The sequence below is a fragment of the Rhineura floridana genome, chromosome 11, assembly GCF_030035675.1.
Source record: "Rhineura floridana isolate rRhiFlo1 chromosome 11, rRhiFlo1.hap2, whole genome shotgun sequence".
Classification (NCBI taxonomy): domain Eukaryota; kingdom Metazoa; phylum Chordata; class Lepidosauria; order Squamata; family Rhineuridae; genus Rhineura; species Rhineura floridana.
The window spans coordinates 12,257,089-12,277,578 of NC_084490.1; the positions used below are offsets into that span (position 1 = coordinate 12,257,089).

At 43.2% G+C, this 20,490-nt stretch overlaps 3 protein-coding genes and 1 non-coding gene across 4 annotated transcripts; all 4 read left to right on the top strand.

Moving 5' to 3' along the window:
- Positions 1-527: 527 nt before the first annotated feature.
- LOC133366420 (olfactory receptor 11H6-like) lies at positions 528-5,666 on the top strand. Its single transcript, XM_061589490.1, has 2 exons — positions 528-628; positions 4,129-5,666. The coding sequence occupies exon 2, from the start codon at positions 4,129-4,131 to the stop codon at positions 5,086-5,088; it is 960 nt and encodes a 319-aa protein (XP_061445474.1). The 5' UTR covers positions 528-628; the 3' UTR covers positions 5,089-5,666.
- Positions 5,667-11,507: 5,841 nt separating this feature from the next.
- Positions 11,508-11,584, top strand: TRNAG-ACC (transfer RNA glycine (anticodon ACC)). Its single transcript has one exon. It is a non-coding gene; the product is annotated as a tRNA-Gly (tRNA).
- Positions 11,585-12,221: 637 nt separating this feature from the next.
- Positions 12,222-13,184, top strand: LOC133367383 (olfactory receptor 11H6-like). Its single transcript, XM_061591485.1, has one exon. It carries the CDS (start codon positions 12,222-12,224, stop codon positions 13,182-13,184), a length of 963 nt encoding a protein of 320 aa, XP_061447469.1.
- A 6,105-nt stretch (positions 13,185-19,289) lies between these two features.
- On the top strand, positions 19,290-20,234 carry LOC133367384 (olfactory receptor 11H6-like). Its single transcript, XM_061591486.1, has one exon. The coding sequence runs from the start codon at positions 19,290-19,292 to the stop codon at positions 20,232-20,234; it is 945 nt and encodes a 314-aa protein (XP_061447470.1).
- Positions 20,235-20,490: the final 256 nt, after the last annotated feature.

A 20,490-nucleotide genomic window follows, 5' to 3' on the forward strand; every position in this document is an offset into this window, starting at 1 on the left:
ATATGATGTGGAAGCAATGCAATTCAGCTTTCTCTTGGAGTATTTAAGCTCTATGGCTTCATCAATGCACACCCTGTACATTTTAAAATACACACAAATATTACAATATGCCAAAAACCCTCCAGTGACAGCCTTCCAAAGGGAACCAAACCCAAGTAAACCCTGCATCCTGGAGCTACTTGGAGAAGTTAGTGGAACAAGTGTAATTATATAATTAAAGCTGAGCAGGTCTTAGCTTGAATGGGAGACAGTCAAGAAGACCCAGGCAAGCCACCCTTAGCATCTGGAAGGCAGAGGTGAAATTGACATGCCATTGTGCAAAGAGGGAATATCTGTGTCCTGTAGGCAGAGTGTGCAATGTGCATGATGCAGTTTGCATTGGGAGCAGCAAGGGAGGAAATAAGACTGGGATGAGTTTTAAGTACCAATTGCAGATACAACCCCCATGATAATCCTAGGATCATATATCTATCCAAGGCTGAAATCGCAAAGGAGGCTTTTTCATCTTATCTTTGCTCTAGTGATGCTGACAGCTAGCACTGTAATGGATCTGTGGGACCATGGGATACCATTCATTATTAGACTGGAAAGACTGCAGCATCTGGGACTTTTTTAGTTCAGAGGAAAGGTGAGTCAGAGATGACATGATAAAAGTGTATAAAAGTATGCATGGCTTGAAAAAAGTGGATAGAGAAAAGTTTTTCTCCCTCTCTTATATTAAAGCTAGATTAACTAAGCACATAGAAGAACAAGCCTTGCTGAAACAGAGCCAGCATGGCTTCTGCAAGGGAAAGTCCTGTCTCAGTAACCTATTAGAATTCTTTGAGAGTGTCAACAAGCATATAGATAGAGGTGATCCAGTGGACATAGTGTACTTAGACTTTCAAAAAGTGTTTGACAAGGTACCTCACCAAAGGCTTCTGAGGAAGCTTAGCAGTCATGGAATAAGAGGAGAGGTCCTCTTGTGGATAAGGAATTGGTTAAGAAGCAGAAAGCAGAGAGTAGGAATAAACGGACAGTTCTCCCAATGGAGGGCTGTAGAAAGTGGAGTCCCTCAAGGATCGGTATTGGGACCTGTACTTTTCAACTTGTTCATTAACGACCTAGAATTAGGAGTGAGCAGTGAAGTAGCCAAGTTTGCTGATGACACTAAATTGTTCAGGGTTGTTAAAACAAAAAGGGATTGCGAAGAGCTCCAAAAAGACCTCTCCAAACTGAGTGAATGGGTGGAAAAATGGCAAATGCAATTCAATATAAAGAAGTGTAAAATTATGCATATTGGAGCAAACAATCTTAATTTCACATATACGCTCATGGGGTCTGAACTGGCGGTGACCGACCAGGAGAGAGACCTCGGGGTTGTAGTGGACAGCACACTGAAAATATCGACCCAGTGTGCGGCAGCTGTGAAAAAGGCAAATTCCATGCTAGCGATAATTAGGAAAGGGATTGAAAATAAAACAGTCGATATCATAATGCCGTTGTATAAATCTATGGTGCGGCCGCATTTGGAATACTGTGTACAGTTCTGGTCGCCTCATCTCAAAAAGGATATGATAGAGTTGGAAAAGGTTCAGAAGAGGGCAACCAGAATGATCAAGGGGATGGAGCGACTCCCTTACGAGGAAAGGTTGCAGCATTTGGGGCTTTTTAGTTTAGAGAAAAGGCGGGTCAGAGGAGACATGATAGAAGTGTATAAAATTATGCATGGCATTGAGAAAGTGGATAGAGAAAAGTTCTTCTCCCTCTCTCATAATACTAGAACTCGTGGACATTCAAAGAAGCTGAATGTTGGAAGATTCAGGACAGACAAAAGGAAGTACTTCTTTACTCAGTGCATAGTTAAACTATGGAATTTGCTCCCACAAGATGCAGTAATGGCCACCAGCTTGGATGGCTTTAAAAGAAGATTAGACAAATTCATGGAGGACAGGGCTATCAATGGCTACTAGGCGTGATGGCTGTGCTCTGCCACCCTAGTCAGAGGCAGCATGCTTCTGAAAACCAGTTGCCGGAAGCCTCAGGAGGGGAGAGTGTTCTTGCACTCAGGTCCTGCTTGCGGGCTTCCCCCAGGCACCTGGTTGGCCACTGTGAGAACAGGATGCTGGACTAGATGCGCCACTGGCCTGATCCAGCAGGCTCTTCTTATGTTCTTATGTTCTTATAACACTAGAACTCACAGACATTCAGTGCAGCTGAATGCTGAAAGATTCAGGACAGAGAAAAGAAAGTACTTCTTTCTTCATGCAGCGCATAGCTAAACTATGGAATTCGCTCATGCAAGAGGCAGGGAAGGCCACCAACTTGGATGGCTTTAAAAGACGATTAGACAAATTCATGGAGCATGAGGCTATCAATGGCTACTAGTTATGATGAATGTGCTCTGCCACCATAGTCAGATGCAGTATGCTTCTCAAAACCAGTTGCCAGAAGCCGCAGGAGGGCAGAGTGTTCTTGCACTCAGGTCCTGCTTGTAGGCTTCCTATGGGCATCTGTTTGGCCACTGTGAGAACAGGATGCTGGACTAGATTTGCCATTGGCCTGATCCAGCAGGCTCTTCTTATGTTCTAGAGCAGCCTTTCCCAACTAGTGGGCCACCAGATGTTGCTGGACTCCAACTCCCATCAGCCCCAGCATTCCTGACCATTGGCCATGCTTGCTGGGGCTGATGGGAGTTGTAGTCCAGCAACATCTGATGGCCCACTAGAACTAGTTGTTCTACAGTGATGAAATGGACTGCCTTCAAGTCAATCCCGAATTATGGCGACCCTATGAATAGGGATTTCATCGTAAGCGGTATTCAGAAGGAGTTTACCATTGCCTCTCTCTGAGGCTAGTCCTCCCCAGCTGGCTAGGGCCTGCTCAGCTTGCCACAGCTGCACAAGCCAGCCCCTTTCTGTCCGCAACTGCCAGCTGGGGGGCACCTGGGCTCCTTGGGACTATGCAGCTTGCCCACGGCTGCACAGGTGGCAGGGCACGTAACTCCGTAGTGTACAGGCCGGTTCATATCGGGAGAGGCGTTCCAACAGATATCGTGGTCCCGCGCCGTATAAGGCTTTATAGGTAAGTACCAACACTTTGAATCTGGCCCGGAAGCATATTGGAAGCCAGTGCAAACGGGCTAGCACAGGTGTTATATGCTCAGACCGCTTAGTTCTTGTTAGCAGTCTGGCTGCCACATTTTGCAGAAGTATAAACGTTTAAGGGGGGAACACCTAAGTGGGAGAAATCCCCCCAAATAGCCCAATGATGACTGAGTGAGATCATTGGCCACAGACCATTGAGTGTCTGCTGGGAGAAAAAGTGGAAGGCCCCAGAGCAGGAGAATGCAGCAGGATATTCTGGAAAAGGGCATGGCTGGCTAGAATCCTGGATAAGAGTACTACAGCAATTTACTGCAGGACCTACTTGTTTGAACTAACTTATTGTGTATTGCAAGCTTTGTTAGTTCATCTTTGTGAACACACTGAAGCAAATTTCTAGCAAAAGAGGGGCCAGACTGGGAAGATACACCATCTAATCCAAGGTATAGAACCCTGCTTTATACCTCAAGCAGCAGCAGTCACATGAAAAACCCCAGGTGAAAGATCATATGTCTTACTCCTTTACTACAGTAGCATATGAAAAGAAATGGACTGCCTTCAAGTCGATCCCGACTTATGGCGACCCTGTGAATAGGGTTTTCATGGTAAGCGGTATTCAAAAGGGGCTGGCCATTGCCTCCCTCTGAGGCTAGTCCTCCCCAGCTGCACAAGCCAGCCCCTTCCTTGCCCGCAACTGCCAGCTGGGGGGTAACTGGGCTCCTTGGGACATGCAGCTTCCTCACAGCTGCACAGGTGGCAGGGCATGTAACCCCTGAGCCACTCCCTGTGGGGGTGATCTTTAGCTGGCCCTTGATACCCAGGAGACACGAGTGGGGATCTGAACTCACAGACTCTGGACTCCCAGCCAGGCTCTCCTCCCCACTGTGCTATACCAGAGTGATAGCTCACTAATAATCTAGGATCTGGGACATAATGGGAGCCTTAACATTTCAGTGGAAACAGAGAAGCAGACAGGCTTAAAGTGTGTGAAGTAATTAATACCTCTCTGAAAGTATACAAAAGTGATTCTGTTATGTGATTCCAGATGGAGAGGGCCAATGGCACCACAGTGGAGGAATTCATTTTGCTGGGATTTGGAGTTGAGAGGCAGAAGCGATTCCTGTTTCTCATTTTTTTTACCATCCTCTACATCATCACTTTAGCTGAGAACATCACCATTATCACTCTGGTATTCCTTGATGCCCACCTGGCTCACCTGCCCATGTACATCCTGCTGAGCAACTTCTCCTGGCTGGAGTTGTGCTATGTATCCACAACTGTGCCCCGTATGCTCTGTGACCTGGTGTCTCCTCCAGGGCTGATCTCCTTCCATGCCTGCTTCCTCCAGTTCTACATCTTATTCTCACTCGGCAACACTGAATTCTTCTTCCTCTCAGCAATGGCTTTGGATCGCTACTTGGCCATCTGCCACCCACTGCACTACCCACAAATCATGTCCCCAAATTCCTGCTATTCCCTGGTGGCCATTTGTTGGGTCCTTGGCTTCCTGGGATATGTTGTCCCAGTTATTTTGACATCCCAGCTATCCTTCTGTGGACCTAACGTCATTGACCATTTTTTATGTGATCCTGGGCCAATTCTGTCCTTGGCCTGCCCTCCTCTTGGAAATGCCCCCCTTATATTTCAAGTGTCCATGGAATCTTTGTTTTTAGGCAATGTTTTCTTTGTTGTGCTATCATACAGCATAGTAATTTTCACCATGATGAAGTCCTCTAACCAAGGCAGTCGTCAGAAGGCCTTCTCCACCATATCTATGCACCTGTTAGTGGTGACCCTTTTCTATGGCACAGTGGGAGCAATGTATTTAATTCCGGGTGGAGAAAGCCAGTCAGTGATCACCAAGGCAGTCACACTCTTCTACACAGCCGTTACACCCTTTCTTAATCCCTTGATCTACTGTCTGAGGAATGATCAAGTGAAAAAAGCTCTGGGTAGGTTGCTGAGGAGAATGCTGAGATTGCTGATGACAAAGGTCACCGTGTAAAAACAGTCAGTAGCAGGTGAGAATTTAGCCAAACCAAACCAAAATGTTTCTGTTGAGATCAAATTAATGTATTTTTCTATATTTGGGAAAGAGGGGCACTGATTCCTCTTTATTGTTTAGTGTGGGCCAATGTGAATGATCAAAATTTAAACCAAGGAAAGGATCATAGTGGAGTGTAATGGTTACCTGGCCACCTTATGGCACTACGAGGAAGTACACACTTATCTTTGAGAACCCAGCATACAAGCCCCAAATCCATTTAGATAGAATGTTATTTGGCAGACTCCAGTGGAATAAATATTATGCCATACTTGAAATAAAATGGATTATGTCATTTTTTAAGAACATGGCATTCTGTACTGTGTGATTGTTACATGTGTATTCCATCAAGTGTCATCATTGCAATGAAAATAATTAGATGATAACCTCAAATGTAATTTGTTTTTGATACATGCATTTATACTCTGTGTGTGTGTGTATGTTTTTCGATAAAGGATGAGCAGTTAATGACTGACCAACCTGAGCACACATGTACCCTTAAAAAAAAGTTAGTATGATAGTATTTCTCCTTCAGACCAGAGCACTGCCATTGTTTCATTTCAATAAAGATATTCTTATTTATTGTTGCTTTTTTCTTTGATGTGCCCGTGCCTCTAACGGTAAAAACACTAATATCTTACTGTTGTTTGCTTGCTCTTAAAGAAGTGACATTTTTCCCCATGCCATGGCTATGCAGAGTGTAGCAATGCTCGCTCACCACCACCAGGCACACACATTGCATTTGCCCTCACTCAAATGTTTCAAGATTGGAGCCAAGACCAGGGCAGAAATAATAGCCGCTGTATTTGGAGGTACAGACAGGGTAGGACAGGAGAAAACTGCCAAGGTCTGGAGCTGCTTGAGACTCTGCATTTTCTTTAGGAAAGTAGGATATATATCCTGTGTTAAAATCCTGTGTTGGCTGTAAGGCCCATACACACTCTCAGCTGCAGACACCTGGAAAGGCAGATGGCTCTCTGGGCTCTCTGGAGTGAAGGCAAATGCGTAAGTGCTGCTAATTATATTGGTATAGAAGCTGGCCCACAATTCCTTTGACAGGGAGATTGCCTGATACCTCATCCGTGAGGGCTGACTGATGGTCCGTCTAAGGGGGTAGATGCTTATGGGTGGTGAATCTCAGCCCCAGGGCCAAAGATGGCCCCTGAGTCCTCTCTATGTGGCCCTCAGAACTCTGACCTACTTTCCATCTTCCTTGTGATTCTTGCTTTGCTGAAATGTGTCCTTGAATTCTGATAATGCCTCTTGCTTGCCTCAATGGAAGAGAGAGAGGTTTGTGTGTACAAGCAACCTTACTGTACAAAGGTAAAATTTTCATTTGCTTCTCCACCCACTTTTGATATTGGCTTCACCCACAACTGGCATGTGGCCCTCAGGAGGTTGGCCAGATAATAATGCAGCCCTTAGACTGAAAAATATTTCCTGCCCCTGAAATAACTGGAGGCCTCTGTTGAGTGTGCTTGAATGGTAAAAGCCATCACATATTGAAGGATATACCAACTTTCACAAGTAAGTGGAAGGTTGTGAGTGAGTGAAGAAATAGCATTTTGCAGTCTGAGACACAGAGAGAGAAGCAGAGAGGCCCAGCAGTGAAGCAATGAATGCTGGAAGCACCTTGGGGTGCTGGTTCCCTCTCTCAAGGGACCTACTGTGGGGTAGCAGATCTGTTCCTTGGTAGGAGCATGCATCCTGCTTGCCTCAACTTTTGCTCCACTTGTACATTTGGAAATAAAACAAATATTGCCCAAAGAGTATAACTGTCTGGTGTTCTATTCTCTTAAGGAGCAGATCCTTGTAAAAAAGATGCCTCTGGAATGAATTGTTGCTTGGGGAAACAGGGAGCCACAACAACTTGAATTAACACATTTTCATACGGAACAAAGAGAAAATCCTTGCAGCGAGGTAGAGAGAGAAGAGGAATAGGGTGAAATTGCACCTCCCAAGAGACGTTTTGTTGGGAAATGGTGCAGTTCCTGGGAGGGATGTTCTCAAGAGTTGTGCCAGTCAGTAATTAACTAGCATCCAGGACTAATAAGTGGCATTGGAGCTTTGCTCTGCCTGCCTCCTGCCTGCCTGCACACAGACACACATCTTCTGTCTTCTACCAAACCCTCAAAATGGTCCTTGATGTCCTCAATTCCATCAATATTGCAGGTGGATGCTTAATGTAAGACAAAGAGACCAGCATCCTTCTGCCCCTAATTCTTACACAAGCCTAGGTGTGAGCCTTCTGTTGGATGGAGAAAACAAGCTAAGACTTACTGAGGTACAGAAATGAGGGTGGGAAGTGGTCTGATCCCTTTGTATGTATATACTAGGAGAAATCCACACTAAAATGCTGATTAACTTTCATGAGGACTTTAAAAAAAGAAATTGCAGATTGAATGGAAATGTGGAGAACTGAAAAGACGGGGAAAATGTGAAACTGAGAGAAACTGAAATGGATAGACTTGAGCATCCTTACGTAGGTTACCTCATTCTTAGTTGGGAGGGAAATCTCTTCCAGTAGCCCCCTTTGTAGGTATTCCTGAAGTTTTAAGGGAAGCTGTTAATATTTAGTTCAGAGCTTGGAAAAGTTACTTTTTTGAACTACAGCTCCCATCAACCCAATCCAGTGGCCATGCTGGCTGAGACTGATGGGAGTTGTAGTTCAAAAGAGTACCTTTTCCAAACTCTGATTTAGTTCTCATAGACACACCTCACAGGGCAAGGCAGAAGGATAGCCCTTCCACCAGAAATCTGATGAGAAACCCACAAGTAAGTTTGTAAGTGCATTTGTGGGTATTCATCTTTTCATATAATTTATAGCTAATCAGAAAAATAGTTTATTCTAGTAATCACTTGTGATCTGAAACAAACAGAGTGAGTAGAAGGAATATTGTACTATACTCCCTAAATGGCATGCCTGCTTAGACTTTGTCTTCCAATGGAAACAGAAAGGGTTCCCAGACTTATGGTATGGAATATGTTTTTGATATAGTTTAATAGGGGGAGGCTGATACAGTAGCTTGCTAATAGTCCAGGATCTTTGGTTGATGCTTCATCAGTGGGACCCAGTGATAGGACTTGTGTTCTCTCATCCCTTCTTTTGGCAGGTGACACTCCTGAGAGCTAGAAAGCGGGGTGGGAAATGGTACAGGACAGGTGATGATTGTTATCGTTATGATTATTGTTGTTATTTTTCAGATTGAATTTTAGAGACAGAAAAAGCTGAGTTGGCTGGAACTGGGGTGTAACTTCCATTCTCTACTGACTTGACTAGTGGTGACACTGTCTTCTTCTAGGATCATATTTGCTTCCACTGTCCTCTGCTTGTGTGTTTATAATAATAATTATTTTTTTAAAAAAAACTGAACACCTATTAAAAAGGCACTAGAATTCTCCAAGAATTCTTTCATACAAGAGAAACAAAGGCCGTCAGCTCTACCCCCCCCCCCGGACATTTCTCCATGCAAGGAGGTTCTACCAGCACTGTTGGAGGTAGGATGCCTCTGAATGCCATTTGCTGGGAATAACAAGTGAGAAGTGTTCCATTGCACTCATCTCTTGCTTGCAGAGCAGGGCCATCTCCAAAGGGCGGCCTGGCAGGATCACTGCCAGGGATAGAAGGGTGGGAGCTTCGGAGCTCCCACATTTCCCTCGTTCAAGCTACCTTTCATGGCTGTGTTTTGTGGCTGCCCACACAGCACGTGGAGGGCTGCTCTTAACTAAGATGGCAGCAGAGGTTCAACTAAGGGGCTGAAGCCTCTGTTGCCATCTTGGTTGATGGCATGCATCGTGCTACGCGTGCACATCCCTGCCAATCACAGAAGGGGAGCCCCGAGGCCCGGGGCAAGGTGGTGCCCAAGGGCCCTACATACCTGGGGCCAGCCCTGTTGCAGAGTTCCCACAGGCATCTGGCTGGCCAATGTAAGGACAAGATGCTGGGCTAGATGGGATTATGGCCTGACTCATCAAGCTGTCCTTATGTTCTTATGAAGTGCAGAGCATATAAACATAGACATTTCAAAGAAAGCTATTTGGTGACTTATTTCAAATTCATTCATTCATTTGTTGATTTATTTATGTACCTTTTTGGCCAAGTCCCCCAAAGCAGTGAACAGAATAACAGAATAGAGACTATAATAAATTTGCATTGAGTACAAATTAAAATGCATAATCCAATAAATCAATAAAATATAACATAACAAAACCCAGGCACACCATAATTCCCACTTTCTACATTCATAAGTTACATTTGTGCTCTCACCACAGCGACCATTGCCAACCACAAACTAGAGTCCACACAATAGGTTTCCCCCTGGAAGCAGCTGTTTGTTGTTGTTTTGTGCCTCCAAGTCGATTACAACTTATGGCGACCCTATGAATCAGCGACCTCCAAGAGCATCTGTCATGAACCACCCTGTTCAGATCTTGTAAGTTCAGGTCTGTGGCTTCCTTTATGGAATCAGTCCATCTCTTTAGCCTTCCTCTTTTCCTACTCCCTTCTGTTTTCCCCAGCATTATTATCTTTTCTAATGAATCCTGTCTTTTCATTATGTGTCCAAAGTATGATATCCTCAGTTTCATCATTTTAGCTTCTAGTGATAGTTCTGGTTTAATTTGCTGTGCCAAAGTTCTTAGAGTTGCTCTCGAAGGTGGTGTTGACTAGCTCAACCTTCTGGCTCCTCAATAGGCTGTAGTTCTCCAGGTACAGGAGCAGGTGCAGTAAAGAAGGGCTGGGGAGGCTAAAGATATTGTTCACCTCCCAGCCAGCAATGGTCTTATTACTGCTATCTGCCACCATCCTATAGTAACGCAACCTGGCAGCCAAGAGGTCTTCTGTATCTTTAAAAGTTGTGCAGGGGGAAGGGAGAAGTTCAACTTGTGGTTTTTCCCATTACAGTATTGCAAGAAAACCTGCACTTGGCTGAATTTGCTCTTCTCTTAAAGATACAGAATCATTCTCAGGCCCTGAGCCTGGCAACCCTAGATTGGACTGTGCAAGACCAACCCAAATTGTTTTTGCATTTTGACAAATTTGTAGGGCAGTACAGTATCTCAGAGAAGAGGTCAGGTCTCCTGCTCCCCTGGTGCATTCACTATAGCTGCCCAAGTTCCCTGCTTTTTAAAGTTTGATAGATAGATATGTTGGCTATAGGTACGTTCTTAAACCACAAGGTCTTTTGTCTATTAGTGCATTTAGATACAATTTAATAAGGGAAGGAGTTGGCATGGAGGAAACAAAATGATTCAGTTCACATTTAAAGGTGACCCTACTTAATTTGTACATTTAATAGGAGCTGGAAATAGGTGAAATCTTGTCTCCAAACAGTTCTTGTTTGGATGAAAAACAGTATAGTTCCTGAGAGATGAGTTCCCAATATAGTTTCAGTCAGTGATTAAAACTGAAGCTGATATTAATCAGTGGTGTTGAATGTTGGTTGCAAGCACGCACACACACACACACCTTACATCTTTCTTCTTCCAAACCCACAAGATGATGTCCTTCGCTCCAACAATAGTGCAGATGGGTGCCAATATAAGACAAGGTGAGTGGCATCCCTCCATCCTAAATTCTGACACAGGACTTAGTGTGAGCCTTCTGCTGAATGGAGGAAAACACTGAGACCTACTGAGGTACAGAAATGGGGTCTGTTGCCAAGATAATGGAAACGTGAGTAGGAAGCAATCGGATCCCTTTGCTTGTGTGTTTGTAAATGCAAACCAAGAGCATAGTGTAAAGACACTAGACGCCTCCAAGTACTCTTAGTTTATGTATTATTATTATTTATTACATTTGTATACCGCCTCGTCGCTGAAGCTCCCTGGGCGGTTTGCAACAATTAAAAACTTTAAAAACAAGTATACAAATTTAAAAACAGATTTTTTTAAAAAAAACTAGGTTTAAAAAACAAGGTTTAAAAAACAAGGTTCTTCAGACCTGCCTCTGGACATATCTCCATGCAGGGAAATGTGGTGCATATAAAAATAGCATTGCATCTATTTTATGGAACATATTTCAGAGAAAGCTATCTCACAACACATTTCAAATAACAGTTTAATTATTATATATCTTCAAGGCAGAGAATATGGTCTGTGAACCATCAGTGGTCCTCAAGCTTCATTCAGGTGGTCTGTGGTACATTAAATATATAATGAAATTCAATATAACAAATAAAAGAAGCAATAATTGTACTTTAATAACCACACACCACCAAGCATTGTGCATTACAAGTGCTACAACTGTACAATTGCTACAATGAAAAATCATTAAGTAGTCCACCAAGACCATCAGCAATTTTCAAGTAGCCCATGGGGAAAAAAAACTTTAGGAACCACTGCGTGAAAGCTCACATATATGCTCTCAGGTGAGATGTTTAGGAGAAGGGCTGTAGCTCAGTGGTAGAGCATCTGCTTACCATGCAGAGGGTTCCAGGTTCAATCCCTGGCATCTCCGGGTAGTGCTGGGAAAGATCCCCTTGTCTGAAACTGTGGCAAGCCATAGCCAGTCAGTGTAGACTGCTAGAGGGGCCAATGTTCTCACTCAGTATAAGGACACACTCTATATTTTGGGTCGCGTGTGTTTTACCCTTTAAAAGAAGGAATAACTGATTGGCTTGGTGTCGTTTAAGCATTCAGTGACAGAGGGAGGATTTCAGGGACTGGAGAAATATGCACAGCAGGTTTACAGCGAGGCTCCTGGATAGGGTCAGAGTTGTTGCCCCCAAACAATCTCTTTTAAGTGCATTTGTTGTCTTTCTTTAATATGCACTCCCTAAATTCAGTGGCCGCTAGGACTGGTGGGTTTTGCCAGGGCAACCTTGGGACTGAGGAGGAGGAAGCTGATAGGCAGTGCCACCCCCTGGCCTGGTTGTAAGTAAGACGACAGGCAGGTGGTGGCTAGATGAGGGCAGACTGAGCTTGATAGGGCAGTGCTCCATTAGTCTGAATGGACCAGCCCTCACTGCCTCAACTACATGCCTGCTTAGCCTTTCTCTTTCAAGGGAAACAGGAAGGGAAGATTAGGGTACACTAAGTAATATTGTACCTCAGACCTTAGAGTACATCACAGTGATTCTATTTTGTGATTCCAGATGGAGATGGACAATGCAACCACAGTCCAGGAATTCATTTTGCTAGGATTTGAAGCTGAGCAGCAGCAGAAGCGATTCCTGCTCCTCATCCTGTTTGCCATTCTCTACATACTGACCTTGGGAGAGAACATCACCATCATCACTGTGGTGTCCCTAGATAACCACTTGGCCCAGCTTCCCATGTACATCCTGCTGAGCAACTTCTCCTGGCTGGAGATATGCTATGTGACCACCACTGTGCCCCGCATGCTCTTTGACCTGGCTTCCCCTCGTGGGATTATCTCTTTCCAGGCCTGCTTCCTCCAGTTCTACATTTTCTTCTCTCTTGGCTGCACTGAATGCTTCTTCCTCTCAGCCATGGCCTTGGATCGATATTTGGCCATTTGCCACCCACTGCGCTACCCACAACTTATGACGCAACATTCCTGCTATTCCCTGGTAGGGACATGTTGGGTTGTTGGCTTCCTGTGTTACCCCATCCCTCTGATTTTGATCTCCAAGTTGTCCTTCTGTGGACCTAACATTATTGACCATTTTTTGTGTGATGTTGGGCCAATTCTGTCCCTGGTCTGCCCTCCATTCGGAAACATTCCCCTTGTCTGCCAAATCTTCATGAATACTCTGGTTTTAATTAATGTATCTTTTGTTGTACTATCATACAGCATTGTGATTCTCAGCCTGATGAAAATGTCTAGCCCAGGCCGCCGAAGGAAGGCCTTCTCCACCATATCTTTCCATATCATGGTGGTGACCCTTTTCTATGGCACAGCAGTAGCCATGTATTTAATTCCAGGTGGAGAAAGCCAGTCAACGGTCACAAAGGTAGTAACTACCTTCTATGCTGCAGTTATACCCTTTCTCAACCCCATGATCTACTGTCTGAGAAACGATCAGGTGAAAGAGGCTCTGGATAGGCTGCTGAAGAGAAAGGAAAGACTTCTGAGGAGAACGGTGGCAGTTTAACAAGGAGAGGAATCACAAAAACAAAACACTCATCCACCCAACTGAGGAGATTAATATTCAGAGCTCAGTTAGAGTGGCACCCCTCCTCCCTTGTGTGTTATATCACCCAGTGATTTTGCCAGAAATCTAAGCTGGGAAAAGATTCAGTGAGGAACTTGTTGGTTGCCTGGCAACTGCACTGGACTACAAGAAAGTTCCTTCCTTCCTTTGCGAACCAAAATAACCCAGACTCTCAAGGTTGTGTGAGCACTTTCCATTGGAGTTGAAATGATTTGATTTCTGTAATAAAATGCCACGGCTGCTACTGTTAATTGTGTGATGTTTGTGTTCCATGAAATGAAATGTATATTGTTCTTTTTGCTACTGCTGCTGTTATTATTAGGTATTCAGTGCTAGCCCTATTCAAAGTAGACTCATGGAAGTTAATAGACATGACTAAAGGCTCATAAGAGGAGGGTAGTATATGCCATATTTGTAAATAAATAAAATATTACCCCCCAAAAAACCCCGAACACCAGAGTGATTCTCCAGTGCTCTCTTCCAAATAAGCCAAGCCCAGTTGCTCTGCCTTTAGAGCCTCTCATTGTGGATGGAAGCCGGGAGTGTGCATTAATATGGCCTCACACAGCAAACATAGGATGACCATCGCTCCTTCATGCATTACTCATGTGAAGCGGGTTCACCAATTGAAAGGGATGTCAGAGGTTACGCTATCCCAGTGATTCTGATCTCCAAGTTGTCCTCCTGTGGTCCTAACATTATTGACCATTTTTGTGTGATCCTGGGCCCATCCTGTCCTTAGCCTGCCCTCCACTTGGAAATGTCCTCCTTGTCTGCCAGATATTCATGCATGTTCTTTTTTAAGGCAATGCCTTCTTTGTTGCGCTATCCGATGATGTTGTGATTCTCACCCTGATGGAAACCTATAGCCAAGGCAGTTGTGGGAAATCTTCCTCTGCCTTATCTGTGGCGATGAAAAGGGGGAGTGCTGGTGACCCAGGGAAGGAGATGAGGGAGCACTGGCAACCCATGTGTTGGGTGAGCTGGCAACAGCGGGCAGGATTGGTGAGCGAAGCAAGCAGAGGTGGAGCCCCTAGTAAAATATAATTTTATTGCTGTTTGTATGGAAAACATTGTAACTATAAAAGTAGGCATGGGTAGGCATTAGGTATGGGGGAGAAATTTGATTCAGTTTACATACAAAGGTGAAACAATATGAGAACTGAAACACAGATCCTTAAAACTCATACTTTTTTGCAATATAGTTATTTGGCCAAGCAATGTACGTATGGTAAACGCACATACTGTGGTAACGTGCATAAGAATGCATTATATTAGGGAAAATTGGTTTTCCAAAATGTATATATTAGGCAAAATTGCATGCAATCATGTGTGCAGAGAATTTAGTGGACTTCATGAGGACTTTCTCATTTAAAAATTGCAAATGGATGTGGAAATGTGGAGAACTGAAGATTGGAAAAATAAGAAACTGAGGCCCAAACTGCACTATACATTTAAAGCAGTATTATATTACTTCAAATGTTCATGTCTTCCCCCGAGGTATCCTGGGAACTGTAGTTTGTGAAGAGGGTGGAGAGTTGTTAGGAGGAGACCCCTTTTCACCTCATATGGTTACAATTCCCAGAATTCCTTGGGATTGCCAGATCCAGTCCATCTTCGGGAGCTAGGATACTGCTGGCTGGGACAGCCCAAGCCAGGAAAACAAGCCTGGAAAATACAGGTTGATCTACAAGACCATTTTGCTGATCTAAGTTTGCCGAGGTTTCCAGGTCACATAAGTGAGCTGAACAGAGTTAGGATCCGTGGTAGGTTCCCCCCTCGTTCCTACCCAGAAGCGTAGTGGCAAATTCAGAAGTGCAGAGTCCCTTCGTAATAGTCACAGCCATGCCCCTTTCACAGCAATGCTCCCTTATAAGATTATAGAACAATCTGGCCAGGCTTGAATACTGCTTTCTGTTTCTCTACCACTGTCAGAATTTGACTGTCCTTCTCTCACTGTCACAGTTATTGCTGAATTCAGTGTCTACATCAGAGCTTGGAAAAGTTACTTTTTTGAACTACAACTCCCATCAGCCACAGCCAGCATGGCCACTGGATTGGGCCGATGGGAGTTGTAGTTCAAAAAAGTAACTTTTCCAGGCTCTGGTCTACATGTTTATCTCCTGATGCTACCAAACTGCTTGATGATGTAGATGGGATGCTACCATCAGGATTCACTGTCTCTCATTTTGCAGTTACAGAATTCTCACTCACCACAGCTTGGCTTTTTGAAGTAGAAACTAATAGGAGCAGAGCTTGGAAAAGTTACTTTTTTGAACTACAACTCCCATCAGCCCAATCTAGTGGCAATGCTGGCTGGGGAAGATGGGAGTTGTAGTTTTAAAAAGTAACTTTTCCAAGCTCTGAATAGGAGCTCTAATCAGCAGGAAAGAACAAGTAAGCAAGTTAGAAGACTCTTCTCAGTGGCTAACACACTCCCCTTTCATGCTGATTGGCTCGTAGGATGCTGGAGACTAAGAGACCATGCTGGGGCATGGTGCTAAAGAAAGTAAGGGGCCTAAGACCCCCTGAGACTTTGGATGACTATATCCCTGTTCCCATCCCTGGCACTCCCCCTAAGTACCCATTTTTCAGGGCTTACACCCTCATAAATTATGCTGATCTAAGTTCAGCTGGCTGAGCTGGGATGAGCAAATTAAGCCAGGGTTTAGGTCTGAACCTTTCCCCCGGACAATCTGCTGTTTACCATGTCAGGATGTCAGCTATGTCCTGTTTGTCCTGTTTGTGGAGATACAGCTGTTGAATGCACAAGAAACCTGTTTTCCGAATCCCAATTATAAACCAAAGCCTAGACTGCCAGCCTGTAGCCACTTACCTGGGAGTAAGCCCATTAAGAACAAAAAGACTTACTTCTGAATTAGACATGTATACCTTTGTACTGTAAGTTAACTGTACAGTGAATTCTGAATGAGTACCTGGACATCAGCTCTTGCACAGCTGGAGACAAGCCTAGGACTCTCTGCAGAGTTTTCACAATTTACATTTGCCATTTGGGGAAGAGATTTTTTAATATCCACCAGCAGTTATTTGCAGAAATAACTTTCAGGGAGTACTGACCTCAAACGAACCCACCACAGGAAAGATGTATCCTTGCTGCTAGGTAAAAAGAAATGACAAACTATGGAGACGGCTAGAAGGACAAGGACTGCTTATGATAGTAGCAACTCTTCTTTTTCTCTGAGCAGACAGATATTTACTTCTCCCAATATTACAGCTGCTAGTAGGCTTTCATCGCCTGTATTAATATGTGTTGCTTGTAATGAAATCACAGTTGTGTTCTCTTTCCTCAAAGACTTTGCACATCTATTTTAGATAGATAGATAGATGATAGAATTGTGAGAGGAGGAAGTATTGTAGAATTCAGTGGGAATGTCCATGATGCAGTTTGCACTGGGGAAAGCCTGGAAATAAATAAATAATAAATATGAAAGAAGAAAAAAATGTGATAGTTGAATTTATTATTATTATTATTATTATTATTATTATTAAAGTTTGGCTATATTGGTGTATTCAATAGCAGGAGAGACAAAAGAGTTCACTAGAAATGTAACAATATTCACACGAAGGTTCACAGACCCAATCTGCTGCAATTGCCCCAAACCAAACTTTGGGGCAATTGGAGCAATTACCTTATATGCTTCTTATCTAATCAAAAACATCATGCCTGCTTTATTTTTGTTTTTCAATGGAGATAGATAGATAGTTTTCGGGTGTGCCTGGGCTCCAACATTCACCTTTGCTCTGTCTCTGCATTTTTAAAAAGAAAAATCCAATGTTATTCCCAATTACTCTTTCCTCTCTCTGCTTTTTTCTGTGTGTTGGGTTCTGAGGCTCTCTGTATAAAATGAAGCTCTGTGTTGTCCAGTCATTATAATGAGGAATGAGCTATGATTTCCCCCCTTTTTGCCAAAGTGGATGAAATTACAGGCACAGAAGCTCCTCCTGAGTGGATTAAGCCTGTCAGATTATAGACAAATATATCCAGAGGCCTTTTGTGGGGGAAGCGAATAGTATTAAATTTTTTCTGTAATCACTCAGGAGAGTGAGAGGGAGGTTGTTTCTTCCTCTTCCTTACCTTAAAATGATTAAAATGTGACCAAGTTTTTTCAGTATGTATTCTTGGCTCAACATTTTTTTTTCAAATTTTGCTGCTTCATGCTTCCCTTAGTGTCTGACAATTTTTAAAGACATCCTCCTGACATTGACATTGTCAAGAATGCTGCCTGTGGAGTTCACCGCCCAGAGAGCTATTGCTAGTCGGGCGGTATATAAGCTTAATAAATAATAAATAATAAGAGCTCCATTGTTATTTTATTACACAGAGCAACACAGGGTTTGTTTTTTTTAAAAATTATATGCTTTTAACTTATTTTTAAAACAATGCTGTGCATTAACAACAACAACAAAACAGAGTTAATTCGTGTTTTGCAGGCAACATTTTGCACAGCTTCATTTCTTGCAAATCCCATGGAATGGAAAAATACAGAATCAACAGAATAAGGAGGCTTTGTGCAGGTCCTGATACAACTCAGGAGGGTTTATTGACATTGTACAGGATTCTTCTTATGTTCTGTTAAGGGTTAATTCCTCTGACGCACTAAAGCACCTCCTTGAGGGGCATCCTTGAGAGTTATCTACTGTTTCGATTAAGCACCGCCTTCTTACAACGGATGTCTATATCTGCCATCTTAGTAATATAAGCTGTTCATGTACTATGGCCGGAAGCATGACTCAGGGAATACAGTTCAATGTAACACACTGTAATATTACCATATATGGAGTTCCTACTGTAAGCTTCCTGTAAGTTGTTTACTAAGGGGTACAAATATTGGGAGAACAAGACAGTCTGGGTCGACCGCGCTCACCCTGAATTGCTGGTGTGAGTGCTGCTTATTTTCTAATAAATTATTTTAAAGTTTTTATCCTGAACTGCTGTTAACTTCTTGTTTTGAGCCAGAGCGAGAAACGAACATTGTTTTCCCACAACAGTTCCCATTTGTTTCTACTGACTATATATTTGTAAAAAAAAAAAAGAATTAAATGTTCACACCACTTCCCCAATGGTAAAATATTCTGGGGTGACATTGCTTACTGGAGTGTGATTTCCTTTGGAAGGAAGACTGTGGAGGCTCCTGGAGTTTTGCAATATTACCTTTCATATATAAATATACTTATGTATTATTTATTTAACAAAATTTATCTTCTGCTTGAATGTTAAGCCCTCTAAGCTTTTTACAAAGTGATAATATACATATTGAATGTAGGTTGAAGCACAGACAAAGGCCACAGTGTCAGCACCCAAAGATGCTTTCAGACTCAAAACTCAGTTCTCTGTCTCTCTCATGTTCTGTCCATCCAAATTATAGCCTAAACCCCTTTGCATCCTTCACAAAGATCTGGCTACCTCATTTTAATAATAATAATAATAATAATAATAATAATAATAATAATAATAATAATAATAATAATAATTTGTGTGTCACCTATCTGGGATAAAATGGGATAAAATACAATAGTATCAAATGCAGTCACATTAGTCTCAATAAATAAAATACTGGACAGTCATCAATACATTTATAAAACATTTACATTTACAGCATATAATAGATGACAAATCATGAAGATTAACCCATCCCAAGGATCTCAAAGGCCTGTTGAAATAGCCATGTCTTCAGGGCCTTGCGGAATACATCCAGGGAAGGGGCATGTCGAAGATCAAACGGGAGGAGAAGGATCTCAATTATATTCAGAGTTAAATTGCCCCAAAGCACGATTTAAAGTGTGTTTGGTGGTGGTGCCTATTTAATATTATTATTTACAGTTAAAAGAGCACAACTGTTTTTGTGGAATGGTCACTTCTGATCCAAACCATGGAGTGGGTGGAAGGGATGCCCAGCCTAAAAAGCATACTTGCTTACCCTTTTTTAATAGTAAATAGACAGTGTAGAAAGAACTGTAGTATGCCATGTAATCTATATCTCATTCCTTACGTTATGTGACAGTGATCTTGTTACGTGATTCAAGATGGAGATGGTCAATGGGAGCATCAGCCAGGAATTCATTTTGCTGAGATTTGATGGTCAACAGCGAACACGATTCTTGCTCCTTGGCTTTCTGTCCATTCTCTACATGCTCACTTTGGCTGAGAACATCACCATCATCACAGTGGTGTCTCTAGATAACCACTTGGCCCAGCTTCCCATGTACATCCTGCTGAGCAATTTCTCCTGGATGGAGATGTGCTATGTGACCACGACTGTGCCCCGTATGCTGTCTGACCTGATTTCCACTTATGGAATAATTTCCTTCCAGGCCTGTTTCCTCCAGTTCTACTTCTTGTTTGCTCTCGGCTGCACGGAATGCTTCTTCCTCTCAGCCATGGCCTTGGATCGGTACTTGGCCATCTGCCACCCTTTGCGCTACCCACAACTTATGACCCAACATTCCTGCTATGCCTTGGTGGGGGCATGTTGGGTTGTTGGCTTTCTGTGGTTTCTTACCCCAGTGATTTTGATCTCCAAGTTGTCCTTTTGTGGACCGAACATTATTGATCATTTTTTGTGTGATCTTGTGCCAATTCTGTCCCTGGCCTGCCCTCCACTCAGAAATGTTCCCCTTATCTGCCAAATATTCATGCGGGTTTTTTTTTCAGGCAATGCATCCTTTGTTGTGCTATCATATGGCTTTGTCATTCTCAACCTAATACATACTACAAACCAAAGCAGTCGAAGGAAGGCCTTCTCCACCATATCTTTCCATATAACCGTGGTGACACTTTTCTATGGCACACTCGTAGGGATGTACTTAATTCCAGGTGGAGAAAATCATTCAGTAGTCACCAAGATAGTAACTGTCTTCTACACGGCCATCACACCTTTTCTCAATCCCCTGATCTACTGTCTGAGGAATGATCAGGTGAAAGAGGCCCTGGGCAGGTTGCTGAGGAGAAAGGAAACATTTCTGAGGTGAAAGGTGACACTATAATAAGGAGAAGAGAAAAACAGCTAGCTCTCAACCGCAGCTACTGCCTGATAAGATGATCCATATCTAAGCTTGGTAAAGACTCAGTGGGGAACTTCTTAGTTGCCTGCAACCACATGAGACAAAGAAGAATTCACTTCACTTCTTCACTTGAGAACCAGAATACAAGGCCTGAAACTAGGGGTGTTTAGAGACTTGGGGGGCAGATAATAGTAAGAAGCAGAGTGATTTGGGATGCTTTCCG

Excerpts from the sequence above, each read along its gene's own strand:
- LOC133366420 (XM_061589490.1), top strand. The coding sequence starts at position 4,129 with ATGGAGAGGGCCAATGGCACCACAGTGGAGGAATTCATTTTGCTGGGA.
- LOC133367383 (XM_061591485.1), top strand. The coding sequence starts at position 12,222 with ATGGAGATGGACAATGCAACCACAGTCCAGGAATTCATTTTGCTAGGA.
- LOC133367384 (XM_061591486.1), top strand. The coding sequence starts at position 19,290 with ATGGAGATGGTCAATGGGAGCATCAGCCAGGAATTCATTTTGCTGAGA.